We start from the raw sequence: 21,337 nt of genomic DNA on the forward strand, positions 1-21,337 counted from the left end.
AGAACTTCCCTGGTGGTCCGTGGTTAAGAGTCTGCCTGCCAACGCAGGAGACACAGGTTCGAACCCTGGTCTTGGAAGATACCACATGCTTTGGAACAGCTAAGCCCAAGTGCCACAACTACTGAGCCCACACACTGCAACTACTGAAGTCTGCACACCACAACGAGAAGCCCACACACGGCAGTGAAGAGTGGGCCCCACTCGCTGCCACAAGAGAAAGCCTGAGAGGCAATGAAGCCAAAAATTAATTAATTTTTAAAAAGAGGACTGGTGTCCTTTGCACATCACTGAGGTTATCCTGACCACGCTGATGGCGGCTGGTACTCGTAGCTCCCAGCACTCCTCTGTTTCTGTTGTTTTTTCAATAGGAAGGGTGTACATAAGTTCCAATCCTTTGGCCACCTGATGTGAAGAGCTGATTCACTGGAAAAGACCTTGATGCTGGGAAAGACTGAAGGTAGGAGGAGAAGGGGATGACAGAGGATGAGATGGTTGGATGGCATCATCGATTCAATGGATTTGAGTTTGAGTAAGCTCGGAGAAATAGTGAATGACAGGGAAGCCTGGTGTTCTGCAGTTCATGGGGTTGCAAAGAATCAGACTTGACTTAGCGACTGAACAACAACATAACAACTCCAAAGCTGTCTAACAACTTTTAATTATTATATTTTTCTTCCAAACCCTTTACTTTACTTTATGTAGTCTGTTTTTTATATTGTTTTAATCAACATGCATACTATTTTGTATCTCTTTATTAATCTAACATTATAAAACTTTCTACTTTATATTATTTTCATAAATATTTTATCTGCTGTAAATATTAAGTCATAAAGTGCTAAACCTTTTCCTATTGTTGGACATGAAGTTGGCTTCCAGGTTATATCCTTGTACCTAATGCCCTTTGCTCCCTTTTTTTTAAAAAATTATTTCATTAGGAGTCATGCTCATGGATAAAAATTTACAGTTACTGAACACCCACTGTACACCACACAGTTGATGTGAATTATTCATTATTTCTCACACTCTATAAAATTCCCATTTAGCAGGTCCTGCTAAAGTCTGTGATGGCTTGGGGGACTTTTGGCAAGAAGTGAAGGTTGAGAGAGGGTGGATAAGAGAACAGTGATACTAGTTCCACCTATGGACATCTAATTTGCATGTATCAGATTCCTCATCTATAAAATAGAGATAACTGATCTTTCCTGGTGGTCCAGTGGTTAAGACTCTGCGCTTCCAATGCAGGCAACATGCGTTCAATCCCTGATTGGGGAACTAAGATCCCCCATGCCACATGGCGTGGCCAAAAAACAAAGAACAGTGACAAAAAACCCAAAACCAACCAAACAGAACAGAGATAACAACAGTAACAACCTCACAGGGATGTTGGAAGACAGCGGCTACAAAGCACCTAAAGAGCTTGACATACAGTGAGATCTCAGCTCTCCTGAGCAGCAACAACTGCTGTCCCAGCCTTCCTGCGGCTGTCACGACTCAAGTCCCAAGACAAACACCCAGAAAGGGGGCTGGTCTGTCTGACACCAGAGCTCATGCCTCCCCCCACCCCACCAGCCTCCGCTATACCTCATACGCCTCCCCGCAGGAGGGCTGGGTCAGAGGAGGCCTTTATTCTCCTGCCATTTTCACAAGTGTTCCAACAATTCAGAAACACCTGGCCCCGTTCTGCCCCAGCTTCTCTGATTACGATCAGTCTTGAAGTCTTCACTTCCATGAGCCGCTCGTTTCTGATCTCAGCATTTCCAACACTCGTGCTGATGGTCCTCTGCTCTGCCTCCCACAGCCACGCAGTCTCCTCGGCTGGAGAGATCACCAAGGGCCCCAGGGCCTGTGTTTCCAGCAAGCAGCCTGAGTACTCAGAGGATCTGTGTAGAACAGGATCCACTGTGGTTGTGGACCAGATGTGGTGCCTGCCCCTCTCCAAGGAGGCAGGGGAGAGGGAAGGAAGGAGCAGTTACCCCAGACAGGAAACAACAGGACTCTGACTTGGGGGGGTGGTGATCCTCATGCTGGGGCCCCGGACTTAGCCCCACGGGCTCCTGTGTGCTAGAACTGAAGCTTCGATTCTGAGAGACTGTGAGGACAGGGAGCGCTGGCAGAGATGGGAGGTGGACAAAGCCTTCGGCCTCCTCTCATCTTGGGTGCTCAGTTGCCTCAGTCATGTCTGACTCTTTGGGACCCCATGAACTGTAGCCCACCAGGCCCCTCTGTCCATGGGATCCTCCAGGCAAGAATACTGGAGTGGGTTGCCATACTCTCCTCCAGGGGATCTTTCCATCCCAGGGATTGAACCTACATCTCTTGTATTGGCAGGAAGGTTCTTTACCCCTGAGCCACTGGGGAAACCCTCCTCCCACCTTGCCCTTCAGCTAATGCAGGATGGAGCTGCTCCCCTTCCGTCTAGGAGGTGATGGGGCTCCAGAGAAGAGCAGTTGGGGGAGTGAAGCCTGAATACTGAGCAAGAGCTCCCACCACTGGGCCAATATTCACCCTCTCCAGGGGTCCATGAATCTGAGATGGCTCAGAGGTGACTGGGCTCTATGGGTGAAACACGACTGTCTTCTAGCTCCTTCTCCCACATGGACAGTCCCTACCTGAGGGCCACCATTACCATGTAACATCCAGAGTGCCCTTAAATACTGCTGGAAAAGAGGCTCCGATTCATTGTGATATACAAAGACACGGGACAGGACATAAGCAGGTACCCTTTACTGAGTCAGGACCTGTGCCGGGTGCCGTGCTGTTAGGATTTAATGCTCACAATGAGCCTACAACATAGTAGTATTCCATTCACCTGTGTGTGAATCAAGACTTAAAAGTAACTTTTAAGTTACTTTTGTTGTGTAAAAAACTACACAACAGCCAAATATTTGGTGAAGTCAGGGTTCAAAGTCAGACACGTCTACTGATGAAAACCTCATGTTCTTCCCCTCACACTGGAACACCTTCTGAAGCCCCCAGACCTACACTCTCCCCCTGCCCTACCTCACACAGCAAAAATTTTTAAAAAGCAAACCAGGTGTTAATTAAAAAAAAAAAAAACTTTATTTAAGGTTGAGAAGAACAGTTTACAGAAACTGTCAGAGAATTTATGGACTCTAGTAAAACTAAATGGAGAAGGCAGACATTTTTACAGCATCTCATGCCCCTGTGATCTTAACAACCTGATCCCAAGCAGGGAACTCCATGTGCTGCGACACCAGTAACCAGGCAACTCACTTCCGAGGCTGTATCCTGCATAAAACTTTGGACTCAGGGCTCCATCACTCGCCAAATGTGAATGTGAAATGTCCTTTTTCAGGTGGGGGAACGAGATGGGTGGTCTTGAACCCCTCATCCTCTTTCAAGACCAGCCATTGACTAACCAGGAAAGCCAGAGGGCTAGGGTAAAGAAATCCACACCATTTAGAAGGGATAAATTGAGGGGTTCCCAGACCAGAGCCCTCTCCTTTTTAGAAATATAAAGAAATTAACTACTGTAGTGGGGGGAGAGTCAGATCATGTTTACCCACAGAAGTACTAACACATTACCTTCCCATGCTGGTGAGTTTCCAAAAACTGATGAGGTAACACTAGTTGCCAACGGTTGACCAGAAGCCCATGTGCAGTCATATACATATTTCAATACGACTTAAAAAAGAAGAGAAACAGGGGACTTCCCTGGCAGTCCAGTGCTTGAGACTTTGCCTCCCCTGGTGGCTCAATGGTAAAGAATCTTCCTGCAATGCAGGAGACCCCGGTTGGGTCCCTGGGTTGGGAGGATCCCCTGGAGAAGGGAATGGCAAACCACTCCAGTATTCTTGCCTGGAGAATTCCATGGACAGAGGAGCCTGGCGGGCTACAGTCCATGGAGTCATACAGAGTCAGACATGACTGAGGGACAAACACCTTCACTTTTTTCCATTGCAGGGAGTGTGGGTTTGATCCCTGGTCAGGGAACTAAGATCCTACTTGACACAAGGCATGGCCAAAAAAAAAAAAAAAAAAAAAATCCATAACAGAACAATGAGTTTCTTCTATACTAGTGTCTTTGATTACCTAATTCTCAGTAAGAAAAACATTTCACCTTGTGACCCGGCATGCATGCACACATACGCCACTGAAAACAGTAGTGCAGTGACACAATACTTAAACGTTTGCTACATGCAAAACATTGTGAAATTTTCTCTTTCATAAAAAAATAATGCCATCAAAACCCCAGTATGAAAACTCTGCACTATATCCTTGATAAGATCATCTTCATACCCTCAGGTGTGGGGCCAGGAAAAAAGATCAAAGTCCATCCAAATGCCTTACTCTGTATTCAAGTTCCTTCATGAGCTGCTCCCCTTTCACCCACTCAGTCTCAGCCACTTCACAAGTCTTCAGTCAAATCCTACCCTACAGCCTAGGCCAGATTCAGTCCCGCCTTTCATTGTACCTTCACAGGGCTCACGTCTTTATGTGAAAGCTCTGTTCATTGTAACCTCTAGGTTATCAGTGCACAGAATAGCATTCCTTACAGGCCCAGTTGAAGTGCAACCTGCCTTGGACATTCTGCCCTACACAGACCTCTTCCTTTTTTGTCCCTTAGGCCTTAATGTTGTGTTGTGACATAAGTCCTGTCCTGTGCTGTCCCATGTGAAAGGCCAGGCCTCTTCGAGGAGTTTGTGAGCATTCTGGTGGCCATGTCTGACCGACAGATTGATTAACATGACTGATATGATGCTTTATTCTATCTGGAAAGGATACGAACTTCATGGTAAGAACTTCTCACAGGGGACTTTCCTGGTGGTCCAGTGGCTAAGACTCAGCGCTCCCAATGCAGAGGGCCTGGGTTTGATCCCTGGTCAGGGAACTAGATCCTATATGTCACAACTAAGAAATCTGCATGCCACAATGAAGATCCTGACAAAGAGCCTCAACTAAGACCCAGTGCAGCCAAAATAAATATTTAAAACAAGAACTTATCACAGCATATTAATAAAAAGAAAAAGAAAGCAAGATTCCGGGCCAGAGAAAAATAAGAGAAGAAGTTCAAGGTGGAGGCAAGGAACAAAGAACATAAACTTTCAAATCATGAAGGTCCACAGAAATGTTGCAGTTAAACCCTAAATTTAGCCTGAAAGCCTCCTGACCATCAAAGGCAAAAGGGGATTAAGGACAGACATATGGACCAAGGGAAAAGGATAGAAAGCCCAGAAATAAACCCTTGCATCAATGGTTAAATGATCTTGAACAAGGGACTCAAGACTACTTAATGGGGAAAAAACAGTACCTTCAACAAATGGTGTCAGGAAAACAATATTCACATGCAAAATAATAAAACTGGACCCTTACCTTATGCTGTATACAAAAATTAACTCAAATGGATTAAAGACCTAAACGTAAGGCTTAAGAATACAAAGCTCCTAGAGAAAAACACAAAGGAAAACTTCATAACATTGGATTTCTTGGATATGCCACCAAAAATTTTTAAAAAAAGCACAGGCCAAAAAAGCAAAAATATATCATCAAACTTATAAAGTTCTGTACATCAAAGGTCACAATCAATAAAATTTGCAAATCATATAATTTGTAAGAGGTCAATATTCAGAATACATGAGCCCCTACAACACAACCACACTAAAAATCAAATAACCTGACTTAAAAATAGGCGAAAGGTTTAAATAGACATTTCTCCAAAGATAATTCACAAATGGCCAACAAGCATATGAAAAGACGCTCAGATTCTCACCATTACTAATCATCAGAGAAATGCTAATCCAAACCACAATGAGATATCACCTCCCACCAAGAGAATGACTACTATGCAAACAAACCCCCAAAAAACCCAAAACAGAAAATATCAAGGGTTGATGTGGAGAAACTGGAATGTTTGTGCACTGCTGGTGAAAATGTAAAACGGTGCACTCTCCATGGAAAACACATGACTCAGCAATCCCACTTCTGTTTATACATCCCAAAGAACCGAAAACACTACGTCAAGGAAATACTTTCATTCCCATGTTCATAACAGAATTATTCACAACCACCAAAAGGTGGAAGCAACCCAAATGTCCATAAACAAAATGTTTATACAATGGAACATTATTCAACCTTAAAAAGGGAGGTTTACTGACACCTGCTACCACATGGATGAACCTTGAGGACATTACACTAAATGAAACTGGTCAGTCACAAAACAACAAATACTGCATAATTCCACTCATCTAAAATATAATAAGGTATCTAATATAGTCAAAATCACTGAAATAGAAAGCAGAAAGGTGGCTGCCAGGGGCTGGGGTGGGGGAAATGGGCAGTTGTTGTTGACACAGAGATCACAAAGTTTTGGTTCTTCAAGATGAAAAAGTTCTGAAGAAGTCACCGCAGAGCAGCGTGAATATGCTCAACACTGCTTAAACTGTACACTTGAAAATGATTAAGGTGGTAAATTCTGTTATGTGTATTTTACAACTGAAAAAAGAAAGTTAAGAGGTGAAACTTGGTCAGATACATAATTTTCTTATCAGATAGAATCAGACACTTTCCTCAAGGGTATAAGGTTTTTCCTAATGCTAAATTGTAAAGAATCATAGGCAGTGAGCTATTGTCCCTTCCCATCTGGTCTACAGCGACAATCACCCATAGGAGAAGCAGCCGCAGTTACCTCCTTAGCTGAGAAACTTGTTCTCACTGGTCTCCAACCCTTTGTGAAAACTTTTAAACTCTTCTCTGGGTTTCTTTATTGGTCCCTCCTTGACTTGACAGTGTATTCATCCTTTCCTTAGCCTTAGGACTAGTGACATTCACTCCTGAATTCAGCCTGGCTTCCCTGTCCACAGCTCTGGGCAAGGTGCCCAAGTCTGGGATCCTACATGCATGAGGCAGGTTTCATAAAAGTGACAGAGAAAACAATGTTTTAGACCATGTTCTAGACCATGTTCCTACAGCAATTATATATATATAATATATAATAATTATATATAATAAATATAACAAATATATAATAAATATAAATATAATAAATATATAATAATTAGGAACTGTAGGAACATGGTCTCTCTCTATATATACACATATATACATATATATATGTGTATATATATATATATATATAGCAATACATACATATATATATGTGTATATATATATACAGAAAGTGTCTGATTCTATCTGATATATATATATAATTGCTGTAGGAACATGGTCTATATATATATATATATATATATATAGTTGCTGTTCAGTCATTCAGTCATGTCCAAGTCTTTGTGACCCCATGGACTACAGCATGCCAGGCTTCCATGTCCTTCACCGTCTCCTGGAGCTTGCTTAAACTCATGTCCACTGAGTTTGTGGTGCCATTCAACCATCTCATCCTCTGTTGTTATATATAAAATAAATATATATAATTTACATATTAGTAGACATTTATATAATACATTTATATAAAATTATGTAATAAACTTAATAAAAATCACACAACAAACTATAGTGTATTTATTAATAAATATACACCTATTAATTAATGAATATATGTAATTTATTCTATATAATTAAATATAAAATAAACATACATAATTTATTTCTCATAGGGTTAGTGTTGGTTGCTAGGTCATGTCTGACTCTTTTGCGACCCCATGGACCATAGCTTACTGGGCTCCTCTGTCCATGGAATGGATTCTCCAGGCAAGAATACTGGAGTGGGTAGCCATTCCCTTCTCCAGGGGATCTTCCTGACCCAGGGATCGAACCTGGGTTCTCACACTGCAGGCAGATTCTTTACTCTCTGAGCCACTAGACAATGCCCTTTAAATAAAGCCAAGGGCAGACTATCAAAATGCAAATCAGCAGTGAGGATAATTCTTTGGTGGGTCAAAATAATATGCAAAGATTTGTGTTTTAAAGTCCCTCTTCTCTAAGGAAAACACTTCCTTTAAGCCCTGAGATAACCTCTCCTCCTGTGACATCTCTGTACATTTTATTGAGTTCTTGAATTGCTGCTGTTTGTATCATTTTGTTTTCCCTCCTAGCCTGTGAGCTTCATGAGACAGGAAATATCTCTTATTCACCTCTACATCTCTAATATTAAGTAAATAAAAGTGTATGCTTAGTGTTGGCTGCACTCTTTATATAAAAAGTGTTAATTTTATTATAGGCTGCACTGTTGAGTCATGTATGGATGTGAGAATTGGACTATAAAGAAAGCTGAGTGCAGAAGAATTGATGCTTTTGAACTGTGGTGTTGGAGAAGACTTTCGAGAGTCCCTTGGACTGCAAGGAGATCCAACCAGTCCATCCTAAAGGAAATCAGTCCTGGTTGTTCATTGGAAGGACTGATGCTGAAGATGAAACTCCAATCCTTTGGCCACCTGATGTGAAAAGCTGACTCATTTGAAAAGACCCCGATGCTGGGAAAGATTGACGGCAGGAGGAGAAGGGGACCACAGAGGATGAGATAGTTGAATGGCATCACCAACTCAATGGACATGGGTTTGAGTCGACTCCAGCAGTTGGTGCTGGACAGGGAGGCCTGGCATGCTGTGGTTCATGGGGTTGCAAAGAGTTGGACATGACTGAGCGACTGAAAGGAACTGATTGAGTCATGCTGTACACTTATTAAGCATAAACATTAATCAATGTGAAAAATAACAAAAACACTTATAACATACATTTTTAAAGTACTAGAGGAGATGCTTATACCTAAGAAAAAAACTGATACCAGAAAATACCACTTAAAATGAATTCACTTGAATCAGGGCTAAATTTTGTAATAAATCTTTCAGGGAAAAAAAGTTTATTAACCTAAATATAATGAAAATATTTATTTCAAATTGATCAAAATTTATATTTAATTCCAAAAAACATGCCAGTTCTCAGCATAAACAAGGTGAATAAACTATTGACTTTCAAGGGTGTATTTTTTCTAAAGAAATGTTTGCTAGCACAATATAGCACTCTCTACTTCATATTTTTTGAATTGCACAGCTTGATCATCGAAATGATCAGTTTTTCACAAAGGGAAGCTGATCAATTTTCCCAGCACCTCCCAAATTTTAAAATATTTCCACCATTCATTTTTGAAGCATGTTATCATCTTTATCAAGTCTTTTCTTTTATAACTGTTAGTCTACTCTTACCAGTCATTCAAGCTGTTTTCTAACATCACTTTCATAAACTCCATGATACTTCTCTATCTTTTCAAAGATTTGCATTTTTGCTCTGCTGCTGACTTGATGTACACCGTCTAATGCTTACAGCACTGTAGAGGCTGTTCAGTGGCTTCTGTGTGTTGAGCAGAGAGATGTCTAAATGGGGACTGACTTCCCAAGTCAGCATTCCATTGTTTGCCAGTTTTTTTCTGTAGGGACTCCGATAATGACAGCTTGGATAAAGAGACTCCTCTGTACAACCTTTCCCCTTTGGGCTTTCTCCTTCTGTCCTCTCACAGAACGATCACAAACTTTAGACCCTCGGCCTTGATAAGGTTCTGGCAGGATTTGATGGAGTTCATCTGAACCGGTGCTTTGTCAGCATGCAGGCAAGATCAGGGGCATCTTCCATGTTTACGGAGTTCATTCTGAAGGTTCAGAACTGTCAAGATTTGGAAAATAAAGTGCATATCCTGAAAAAGATAGGGAATTTCTTCTGAAATTCAATACTCTGAGGAATCAAAGACTTCATTGAAGGAAGGTGTGTCTGTGCGTTCCTACTTTCTCTAAGCCGGAAAGAAGAGAAACGCTAGTCACAAAAGAGGAACATGAACACTGTTTCCCTTCATGATTATTTCAATCATTTGGGACTTTGGAAAAACAGGATTAACTGCTTCAGCAGGAAAACCACAAAGATGTTCTCATCTGGGTACCAAGCTTACTCGATCTTATCCTCTCACTTGTTAGAAATACTATACACTTTTTTTCTATTCCCCACCCCCACAGTTATGACTAGGAATATACTATGGGCAGAATCTATGCAACATACTCAGCCTAAATCTACTCTTGCAATTATTACAAATAACAATTTAGAAAACAGAAGCATGTTTTAAATTTGATTTTCTCACATTGTGCTTTCACATTGAACTGGATCAAAAAAAGTGCACTCAAAAGTTTCCTTTCCGAAGGAAAACTATATTCTCCAGCTAAATAGAAGTTATGGCAATAAAATTTCACTGTGTTGCAGATGGACCAATTATTTTTCTTGTCATAATCAGTATTTTTAAAAATTAATTATCAAAGTAATGTATGTGTGTAGTGCATATATAGTATTGACTTCCTATCACAGGATATTAGGACTCAAACTTTTTTCCCAACTTCTTCCTCTTAGTACAAGGCACGTCTTTCTAATCTCCTAGTAAGAAGGTTTAAAAAAATTAAGTCAATATTTGTTATTGAGATTCTTTTCTTAGATGCAGAACTTTTATTTTCATTCAGCATGCCCGATTTACTATTTTATTTATTTTTAATTAGTTACTATACATATTTTATTTTATATATTTATATTCTTAAGTGTCTATGTAAATAACGTTCACTGTGATGTACCATCATGACATCTCCTTCCTTGTATATCTGCTTTCATTTGCTTCGATTTCTATGTTTCTGTCATAATTTTTCACTCTGTTCTCCAAGAGAGTAAACCTGCTCCCACATCTCAGGCTACTCTTGTTCGTTTTGGACTGCTGTCCATGGTCCAGATTCACTGCCAAGCCTGCTACTGACTATGGTTTTGGGCTTCTTCTTTTTTTTTAAACCATCAGCTCCCTCTTTTCTGCCTCCTGGATCCTCTGTCTTCCCTGTTCTCTGTTTGTGAAGTGTATTTTCTAGAAACCTCCTGTGGAAGGGTGCATGGGAGGTAAATTTTTTGACACTGTGCTTTGGTGGAATTTGATTGACATGCTGGAAATAACCTTCCCTCAGAATGTTATGTCCATCATGTATTTGTCTGTCGTCTTGTGGTTTCCAACATTACTTTAAAGAAGTGGAATTATTTTCTGTCTGATCCTTTTCATCTCCTCACTTCTACCAAATTATACTCAAAGCTTTTAGCATCTCCTATCTTTCTGGTCTAAATTTCATTATGATGTGCTCGGTCATGGAACTTTCAGAAATGTAAGCTTTTTACTGAAGAATAATATACGTATAGAAGAGAGCATAGATCATAAAGATCAACTTGATGAATTTTTACAAAATGAACAAATATACTGTGTAACTGGGGCTTCCCAGGTGACTCAGTGGTAAAGAATCCGCCTGCTGATGCAAGAGACACAGAAGACACAGGTTTGATCCCTGTGATTCCTCTGGAGGAGGAAATAGTAACCCACTCCAGTATTCTTGCCTGGAAAATTCCAGAAGAGCCTGGTGAGCTGAGGTCCATGGGGTTACAAAGAGTCAGACACAACTGAACAGGCATGCACACTGTATAACTAGTACTTAGATTAAGAAACAGACTACTACGAAGAGCATTCTTCCAGCCACTACTTCCTGCCCTAGGGGTAACCGCTCTCATTTCTTTTTTTTCTATTTTATGCCCGAGATCAGGGGCAGCGGCTGAGAGGAGCAACTCCCCTGTCCAAGGAGCAGCGGCTGCGCGGTTGCAGGAGGGCCGAGAGGAGCTCCTCCACGTTCAAGGTCAGGAGGGGTGACCGTGAGGAGATATCCCTCGTCCAAGGTAAGAAGCAGCAGCTGTGCTTTGCTGGAGCAGCCGTGAAGAGATGCCCCACATCCAAGGTAAGAGGAACCCAAGTAAGAGGGTAGGTGTTCCGAGAGGGCATCCGAGGGCAGACACACTGAAACCATAATCACAGAAAACTGGCCAATCTGATCACAGGACCACAGCTGTGTCTAACTCAGTGAAACTAAGCTGTGCCGTGTGGGGCCACCCAAGATGGTCCGATCATGGTGGAGAGGTCTGACAGAATGTGGTCCACTGGAGAAGGGAATGGCAAACCACTTCAGTATTCTTGCCTTGAGAACCCCATGAACAGTAGGAAAAGGCAGAATGATAGGATCCTGAAAGATGAACTCCCCAGGTCGGTAGGTGCCCAATATGCTACTGGAGATCAGTGGAGAAATAACTCCAGAAAGAATGAAGGGATGGAGCCAAAGCAAAAACAATACACAGTTGTAGATGTGACTGGTGATAGAAGCAAGGTCCGATGCTGTAAACAGCAATATTGCATAGGAACCTGGAATATTAGGTACATGAATCAAGGCGAATTGGAAGTGGTCAAACAGGAGATGGCAAGAGTGAACGTCAACATTCTGGGAATCAGCGAACTAAAATGGGCTGGAATGGGTGAATTTAACTCAGATGACCATTGTATCTACTACTGTGGGCAGGAATCCCTTAGAAGAAATGGAGTAGCCATCACGGTCAACAAAAGAGTCCAAAATGCAGTACTTGGATGCAATCTCAAAAATGACAGAATGATCTGTTTGTTTCCAAGGCAAACCATTCAATATCATGGTAATCCAAGCCTATGCCCCAACCAGTAATGTTGAAGAAGCTGAAGTTGAACGGTTCTATGAAGACCTACAAGACCTTTTAGCACTAACACCCAAAAAGGATGTCCTTTTCATTATACGGGACTGAAATGCAAAAGTAGGAAGTCAAGAAACACCTGGAGTAACAGGCACATTTGGCCTTGGAGTACGGAATGAAGCAGGACAAAGGCTAATAGAGTTTTGCCAAGAGAACACACTGGTCACAGCAAACACCCTCTTCCAACAACACAAGAGAAGAGTCTACACATGGACATCACCAGATGGGCAACACTAAAATCAGATTGATTATATTCTTTGCAGCCAAAGATGGAGAAACTCTATACAGTCAGCAAAAACAAGACCCGGAGCTGACTGTGACTCAGATCATGAACTCCTTATTCAGACTTAAAGAAAGTAGGGAAAACCACTAGACCATTCAGGTATGACCTAAATCAAATCCTTTATACAGTGGAAGTGAGAAATAGATTTAAGGGACTAGATCTGATAGAGTGCCTGATGAACTATGGATGGAGGTTCATGACATTGTACAGGAGACAGGGATTAAGACCATCCCCATGGAAATGAAACACAAAAAGCAAAATGGCTGTGTGAGAAGGCCTTACAAATAGCTGTGATAAGAAGAGAAGCGAAAGCAAAGGAGGAAAGGAAAATATTCCCATTTGAATGCAGAGTTCTAAAGAATAGCAAGGAGAGATAAGAAAGCCTTCCTCAGCAATCAATGCAAAGAAATAGAGGAAAACAACAGAATGGGAAAGATTAGAGATCTCTTCAAGAAAATTGGAGATATCAAGGGAACATTTCATGCAAAGATGGGTTCGATAAAGGACAGAAATGGTATGGACCTAACAGAAGCTGTAGATATTAAGAAGAGGTGGCAAGAATACACAGAAGAACTGTACAAAAAAGATCTTCATGACCCAGATAATCACGATGGTGTGATCACTCACCTAGAGCCAGACATCCTGGAATGTGAAGTCAGGTGGGCCTTAGGAAGCATCACTACAAACAACGCTAGTGGAGGTGATGGAATTCCAGTTGAGCTATTTCAAATCCTGAAAGATGATGCTATGAAAGTGCTGCACTCAATATGCCAGCAAATTTGGAAAACTCAGCAGTGGCCACAGAACTGGAAAAGGTCACTTTTCATTCCAATCCCAAAGAAAGGCAATCCCAAACAATGCTCAAACTACTGCACAATTGCACTCATCTCACACGCTAGTAAAGTAATGCTCAAAATTCTCCAAACCAGGCTTCAGCAATACGTGGACCGTGAACTTCCAGATGTTCAAGCTGGTTTTAGAAAAGGCAGAGGTCAAATCGCCAACATCCACTGGATCATTGAGAAAGCAAGAGAGTTCCAGAAAAACATCTATTTCTGCTTTATTCACTTTGCCAAAGCCTTTGACTGTGTGGATCACAATAAGCTATGGAAAATTCTGAAAGAGATGGGATACCAGACCACCTGACCTGCCTCTTGAGAAACCTATATGCAGGTCAGGAAGCAACAGTTAGAACTGGACATTGGGCCGCCGCGGAATGGCGGCTCTACAGAGTTGGCTTTCTCGGAGCGTATCCTCGCTTTTCAGGTACCGCTGCAGTTGTGTAGGAGGTCAGGTTCGGACGGAGAGTGGGAACGTTGAGAGCGCCGTAACTAGACTGCACCCCCAGTGTTGCGGGCTCGCGCTTCGCTGCTCGACCGAGCGGGTCACGGCTTCCCACCCCTCTCGGAGTTTTGAGGACGCCCCGCCCCTACTCCGGCTCTGAGACCTCCAGCCTCCCGGGACAAGCCCGGACTTCACGTCCCACTGACGGCTTTTTCGTTGTTCACCTGCCGAGAGAGCATTCCCCCACTTCGGTACAGACAGTGTGTTCCTGTCGTGGCTAACTTTAAGAAGCGCTGTTTCTCGGAATTGATAAGACCATGGCACAAAACGGTGACTGTGGGATTCGGGGTCACTCTGTGTGCAGTCCCTATTGCCCAGAAACCGGAGCCTCATCTCTTAGTAACGATACATTAATGAGGAGGGCTGTGTCTTTGGTAACAGATGGCACCTCTACCTTTCTCTCTCAGACCACATATGCATTGATTGAAGCAATCACTGAATATACTAAGGCTGTTTATACCTTAATTTCTCTGTACCGACAATACACAAGTTTACTTGGGAAAATGAATTCACAGGAGGAAGATGAAGTATGGCAGGTGATTATAGGAGCCAGAGTTGAGATGACTTCAAAACAGCAAGAGTACCTGAAGTTGGAAACCACCTGGATGACTGCCGTCAGTCTTTCAGAGATGGCAGCAGAAGCTGCCTACCAAACTGATTTAACCCAGAGACTGACTACACTGTAGCATCACGCACAGTGGTATCAAAGAGAGGAGAAAGATGGAGAGAGAGCTCTGACAACACAGAAGGCAATGAGTATGCTAAAACCAAGCAGGCTTAAGGCCCCCACCAAGATCCTGAAGCCTGGAAGCACAGCCTTGAAGACACCTGCTGCTGTTGTCGCTCCAACAGAAAACACAGCATGCAGTGAAAAAGCCTCAAGCACTCCGTCCTCTGAGACACAAGAGGAGTTTGTGGATGACTTCCAAGTTGGGGAGCGAGTGTGGGTGAACGGGAATAAGCCTGGGTTTATCCAGTTCCTGGGAGAAACCCAGTTTGCACCAGGCCAGTGGGCCGGGATCGTTTTGGATGAACCCATCGGCAAGAACGACGGCTCGGTGGCAGGAGCTCGGTACTTCCGGTGTGAGCCTCTGAAGGGCATATTCACCCGGCCTTCAAAGCTGACGAGGGAGGCGCGGGCCGGGGCTGAAGCTGACGGCCCGCAGACGACTCCCGCTGCCAGGGCCCCTTCGCCTCCGTCCACTTCGGCAGTCAGCATGGCGTCCTTGTCCCCAGCCACCCCCTCACATATTCCCCGCAGATTGTCCCAACCAACTGCAAAGGAACCTTCAGCTACATCTGAGATCAACTTTACGAAAACTGCCAACCTATCAGAGGCCCGCTCAATCAAGAAAGGAGAGAGAGAACTCAAAATCGGAGACCGAGTATTGGTTGGTGGCATGAAGGCTGGTGTAGTCCGATTTCTTGGGGAGACAGACTTTGCCAAGGGGGAGTGGTGCGGTGTGGAGTTGGATGAACCTCTGGGGAAGAATGACGGGGCTGTTGCTGGAACAAGGTATTTTCAGTGTCAACCCAAATACGGCCTGTTTGCTCCAATCCACAAAGTCACCAAGATTGGCTTCCCCTCCACCACGCCAGCCAAAGCCAAGGCCGCGGCAGTGAGGCGAGTGATGGCAACCACACCGGCCAGCATGAAGTGCAGCCCATCCGCCTCCTCTCTCAGCTCCATGAGCTCCGTGGCCTCCTCCGTGAGCAGCAAGCCCAGCCGGACAGGACTGTTGACCGAAACCTCCTCCCGTTACGCCAGGAAGATCTCCGGCACCACCGCCCTCCCGGAGGCCCTGAAGGAGAAGCAGCAGCATATTGAGCAGCTGCTGGCCGAACGAGATCTAGAGAGGGCGGAGGTGGCCAAGGCCACGAGCCACGTCGGGGAGATAGAGCAGGAGCTTGCCCTGGCCCGGGACAGACATGACCAGCACGTCCTGGAGTTGGAGGCCAAGCTGGACCAGCTTAGAACGATGCTGGAAGCTGCCGACTGGGAGAAGGTGGAACTTCTCAACCAACTTGAAGAGGAGAAAAGGAAGGTTGAGGACCTTCAGTTCCGGATTGACGAAGAGTCAATTACTAAGGGCGATCTTGAGGTGGCCACGGTGTCAGAAAAGTCCCGCATCATGGAACTCGAGAAAGACCTCGCTTTGCGAGTGCAGGAGGTAGCTGAGCTGCGGAGGCGGCTGGAGTCCAATAAGCCAGCTGGGGATGTGGACATGTCACTGTCCCTCTTGCAAGAGATCAGTGCCTTGGAGGAGAAGATAGAAGCCACTCATAGTGACCATCAGAAAGAAGTCGCTTCTCTGAGGGAGCATTTTGGAGCCCGGGAAGAAACACACCAGAAGGAGTTAAAGGCTCTGCAGGCCGTCACAGAGAAGCTTTCTAGCGAGAATGAGTCCCTGAAAAGCAAGCTCGACCACGCCAACAAGGAGAATTCAGACGTGATCATCCTGTGGAAGTCCAAGCTGGAAACAGCCATTGCGTCCCACCAGCAGGCCATGGAGGAGCTGAAGGTGTCCTTCAGCAAGGGGGTCGGCACCGAGACAGCTGAGTTTGCGGAGTTAAAAACGCAGATAGAGAAGATGAGACTAGACCACCAGCAGGAAATAGAAAAGCTGCAGAACAGGCAGGACTCGGAAAGGTGTGCTCACATGAAAGAGCTCGAAGCCCTAAAGGCTAAGCTGATGCAAGTCATTAAAGAGAAGGAGAACAGTCTGGAAGCCATCCAGTCGAAGCTGGACAAAGCGGAAGACCAGCACCTAGTGGAAATGGAGGACACCTTAAACAAACTGCAGGAAGCCGAGCTAAAGGTAAAGGAGCTAGAGGTGCTCTCTCAAGCCAAATGCAATGAGCAAACCAAGGTTATTGATCATTTTACATCACAGCTCAAGGCTGCCAAAGAAAAGCTATCGGATCTTGATGCACCTCAGAAAGCCAGCTCTGAAGGTAAATCGGAAATCGAGAACCTCAGACAGGAGCTCAAAGCAGCTAAGAAACGGATTAAAAGCTTAGAGAGTGAAAAGGATGCTGAAAGCGGCAAGGCTAGTAGCATCACCAAAGAGCTGCAGGGAAAAGAGCTAATGCTTAATAACCTTCAGGAAAACTTGAGCGAAGTCAGCCGAGTGAAAGAGGCTTTGGAGAAAGAACTGCAGACTTTGAAAGAAAAGTTTGCTGATGCTTCAGAGGAGGCAGTCTCTTTTCAGAGAAGTATGCAAGATATGAAGGCAAAATTCAGAGAGAGAGATGAAAGGAAAGAGCAGCTATTAAAGGCGAAGAAAAAACTGGAAAATGACATTGCAGCAATAATGAAAATGTCTGGAGACAATTCCAGCTGACAAAAATGAACGACGAACTACGTCTGAAAGAAAGAGATGTAGAAGAATTACAGCTGAAACTCACCAAGGCTAAGGAAAACACAAGCCTCCTGCAGAAAAGTATCGGGGAAGTAACTCTCAAAGCCGAACAAAGTCAGAAAGAAGCAGCTAAAAAGCAGGAGGAAGAAAAGAAAGAACTGCTGAGAAAACTGTCATACCTGGAAAAGAAGATGGAAATGAGCCGCAACGAGTGTCAAGATCTGAAAGCCAGGTACGAGGAAGCCAGTTCTGAGAGCAGAGCCAAGCACGAAGAAGTCCTGCAGAACCTCCGGGACACAGAGGAGCGGCTGAAGGCCGCACAGGAGAACTGCGAGCTGCTGCAGAAGCTGGAGGAGCTGGGGAAGCAAGCCGAAGGAGCCAAATTGGATACACTTAAAGAAAACAACTTGAAAAACGTGGAAGAGCTGAACAAATCAAAAGAGCTTCTGATGGTAGAGAACCAAAAAATAGAAGAATTAAAGAAAGAAACAGAAACCCTAAAGCAGGCAGCAGCTCAGAAGTCCCAGCAGCTCTCAGCGCTGCAAGAGAACGTGAAACTTAACGAGGAGCTGGGGAGGAGCAGGGACGAAGTCACCAGTCACCAAAAGCTGGAAGAAGAGAGATCTGTACTCAATAATCAGTTGTTAGAAATGAAAAAGAGAGAATCCAAGTTAATAAAAGACGCAGATGAAGAAAAAGCTTCCTTGCAGAAACCCATCAGTTTCACTAGTGCCTTACTCACAGAAAAGGATGCGGAGCTGGAAAAGCTAAGAAATGAGGTCACGGTGCTCAGGGGAGAGAACGCGTCCGCCAAGTCCCTGCATTCGGTTGTTCAGTCTCTAGAGTCTGATAAGGTGAAGCTTGAGCTCAAGGTAAAGAACTTGGAGCTTCAACTCAAAGAAAACAAGATGCAGCTCAGCAGCTCCTCAGATTGGCTTCCTCAATTCAGTAGTAGTAGACCTTCAGAGGAAGAATCAGGACCTCCAGATGAAGGTGGAGATGATGTCAGAAGCAGCCTTGAACGGGGACGGGGATGACCTGAACAATTACGACAGCGATGACCAGGAAAAACAGTCCAAGAAGAAACCCTGCCTCTTCTGTGATGTATGTGACTGCTTTGATCTGCATGACACAGAGGATTGTCCCACCCAGTCCCAGATGTCTGAGGACCCTCCCCACTCTGCACACCACGGCAGTCGGAGCGAGGAACGCCCATACTGTGAAATCTGCGAGATGTTTGGGCACTGGGCTACCAACTGCAATGATGACGAGACCTTCTGATGAAGCCTCCCACCCAGAACTGGGCTCTCTCAGATGTGCTAGCATGTAGGCAACTGACCACCAGCATTTTGCGTGCAGAAAGAACAATAAAGGGGGGTTTTCACCTCTGATTTTTGTCTTCTTGATTTTTAAAAAGTATTCCATTGCACCAGATGCCATTACACTCATCGTCCCTATGAGGGAGACCTCACAGAACGACTCCTACCCTGCCAGTACCTTATTTAAGTTAACTTTAAATTATACCGTTCCTCTTCATATTTGCACTAAAATATTTCCAGGCTGCATTTGTATATTTAGATGTTTGGGTTAAGCTTTGACACTGGAATGAGTTGAAAAAAAAAAAGTATGCCACTTTGCATTTTCATCTACTCATTTATTTTATTTTTAGTCAAAGAAATAGCTGAGTTCTTTGCACTGCCCGACGTCAGTAGTGCCTTTATTTAAGGCTTGATGGTACTTTTAGGTGTAATTATAAAATCATGAACCAGGTAAAGGGAGGGGGAAGCCCCCAGACTGCTGTGGGGACGTTTTCTTATAATCTCGATGCTGCACCCACTTTACTGTGGTGTTTTGTTGATCAGTTTTGCATAATTTCAGCTTCTATATATTATATGTATATATTTTTGTAAAATCTATATTTTGGGAAAAAACCTATACAGTATGTCTTTCTTTTCAGATTTTTATCTTTATGAAAAAGGAAACACTTAAAATGTTCATCAGGACCTCACGGGCTAGGCCAGGATCAGCATCACGTGGCTTCGCAGCTGTGTGTTCTCTCTTCATTTTCTTTCTTTATCAGGAATAAGTAACTGGGAGAATTTTCTCCAGATTTTGTTTTTCTTCTCCAACAAATATCCCCAGCAGTCTGTTAATTAGATAATAAGCCACTCTAAAACACCTAAATGAACCAATCTACAATCTTTACAAGTTTTGTTTTTTTTTTTTACTGTGTTTTTAGATGAATGTACGATGAGAAATTCAACATTAATAGTTTTGGATTTTCTTATCACAAAAAATAAAATGAAGGACCTCAACCACAAGTTTAGCAAGCAGTTTGAATCTATTTATCTTCATTTGAGTGTCTTTTAGAATATGTAAAAAGGAATAAATAAATGTATCTTCCAGGAGACATGTATAATAAGAACTTCTATAACTGTATATATGCCTTTGATATATTTCCCCCTCCAGATCATCAGCTATGTGTTTGACAAGTGAAAAATAAATATGTAATCAGTTGAAATTTGGGATTATAAACAAACATATCATAATAGGAACTGTCTCACAAACACAAAATGTAAAGCAGTATTAAAATCCAAGCAAACAGGTGTTCTGTATCTACTTTAATAAATGGTTATTCTTTTTTGCTAGTAAAAAAAAAAAAAAGAACTGGACATTGAACAACAGACTGGTTCCAAATAGGAAAAGGAGTACATCAAGGCTGTATGTTGTCACCCTGCTTATTTAACTTATATGCAGAGTACATCATGAGAAACACTAGGCTGGAAGAAGCACAAACGGGAATCAAGACTGCCAGGAGAAATATCAATAATCTCAGGTATGCAAACGACACCACCCATATGGCAGAAAGTAAAGAGGAACTAAAAAGCTTCTTGATGAAAGTGAAAGAGGAGAGTGAAAAAGTTGGCTTAAAGCTCAACATTCAGAAAACTAAGATCATGGCATCTGGTCCCATCATTTCATGGAAATAGATGGGGAAACAGTGGAAATAGTGGCTGACTATTTTTGGGGGCTCCAAAATCACTGCAGATGGTGACTGCAGCTATGAAATTAAAAGACGGTTACTCCTTGGAAGGAAAGTTATGACCAACCTAAACAGCATATTAAAAAGCAGAGACATTACTTTGCCAACAAATGTCCGTCTAGTCAAGGCTATGGTTTTTCCAGTGGTCATGTATGGATGTGAGAGTGGGACTGTGAAGAAAGCTGAGCGCCGAATAATTGATGCTTTTGATCTGTGGTGTTGGAGAAGACTCTTGAGGGTCCCTTGGACTGCAAGGAGATCCAACCAGTCCATCCTAAAGGAGATCAGTCCTGGGTGTTCATTGGAGGAACTGATGTTGAAGCTGAAACTCCAGTACTTTGGCCACCTCATGCAAAGAGTTGACTCATTGGAAAAGACCCTGATACTGGGAGGGATTGGGGGCAGGAGAAGGGGATGACAGAGGATGAGATGGCTGGATGGCATCACAGACTCGATGGACATGAGTTTTGAGTAATATCCGGGAGTTGATGATGGACAGGGAGGCCTGGCGTGCTGCGATTCATGGGGTTGCAAAGAGTTGGACACGACTGAGCAACTGCAATAACTGAACTGAGGATGTTAAGGATTTTTTCTTTTCCTTTTTCACATTTATTTTTATTTTATTTATTTGACTGTGCTGGGTCTTAGTTGGAGCAGGTGGGATTTTCAGTTGTGGTATGTGGGATCTAGTTCCCTGACCAAGGATCAAACTTGGGCTCCCTGTGTTGATTGGGAGTACAGAGTCTTAGCCAATGGACCACCAGGGAAGTCCTACCACTCTCCTAATTT

The 21,337-nt window shown here is 43.4% G+C and overlaps 3 protein-coding genes across 3 annotated transcripts in view; 2 read left to right on the forward strand and 1 right to left on the reverse strand.

Moving 5' to 3' along the window:
• Positions 1-21,337, reverse strand: part of HMGB1 (high mobility group box 1) — a 129,345-nt gene that overhangs the window by 50,565 nt on the left and 57,443 nt on the right. The gene's annotated exons all lie outside the window — the stretch shown is intronic.
• Positions 1,773-14,980, forward strand: LOC110133436 (uncharacterized). The gene is given in 6 exon segments (XM_070471127.1): positions 1,773-1,921; positions 3,317-3,401; positions 11,514-11,702; positions 13,973-14,093; positions 14,217-14,474; positions 14,477-14,980. Coding segments are annotated over 6 exon segments (1,155 nt in total). The 3' UTR covers positions 14,830-14,980.
• LOC110133433 (CAP-Gly domain-containing linker protein 1-like) lies at positions 14,896-20,149 on the forward strand. Its single transcript, XM_020887333.2, is given in 3 exon segments — positions 14,896-17,476; positions 17,479-18,430; positions 18,432-20,149. Coding segments are annotated over 3 exon segments (3,888 nt in total). The 3' UTR covers positions 18,787-20,149.

This window comes from Odocoileus virginianus, chromosome 8 (genome assembly GCF_023699985.2).
Source record: "Odocoileus virginianus isolate 20LAN1187 ecotype Illinois chromosome 8, Ovbor_1.2, whole genome shotgun sequence".
NCBI classification, from domain to species: domain Eukaryota; kingdom Metazoa; phylum Chordata; class Mammalia; order Artiodactyla; family Cervidae; genus Odocoileus; species Odocoileus virginianus.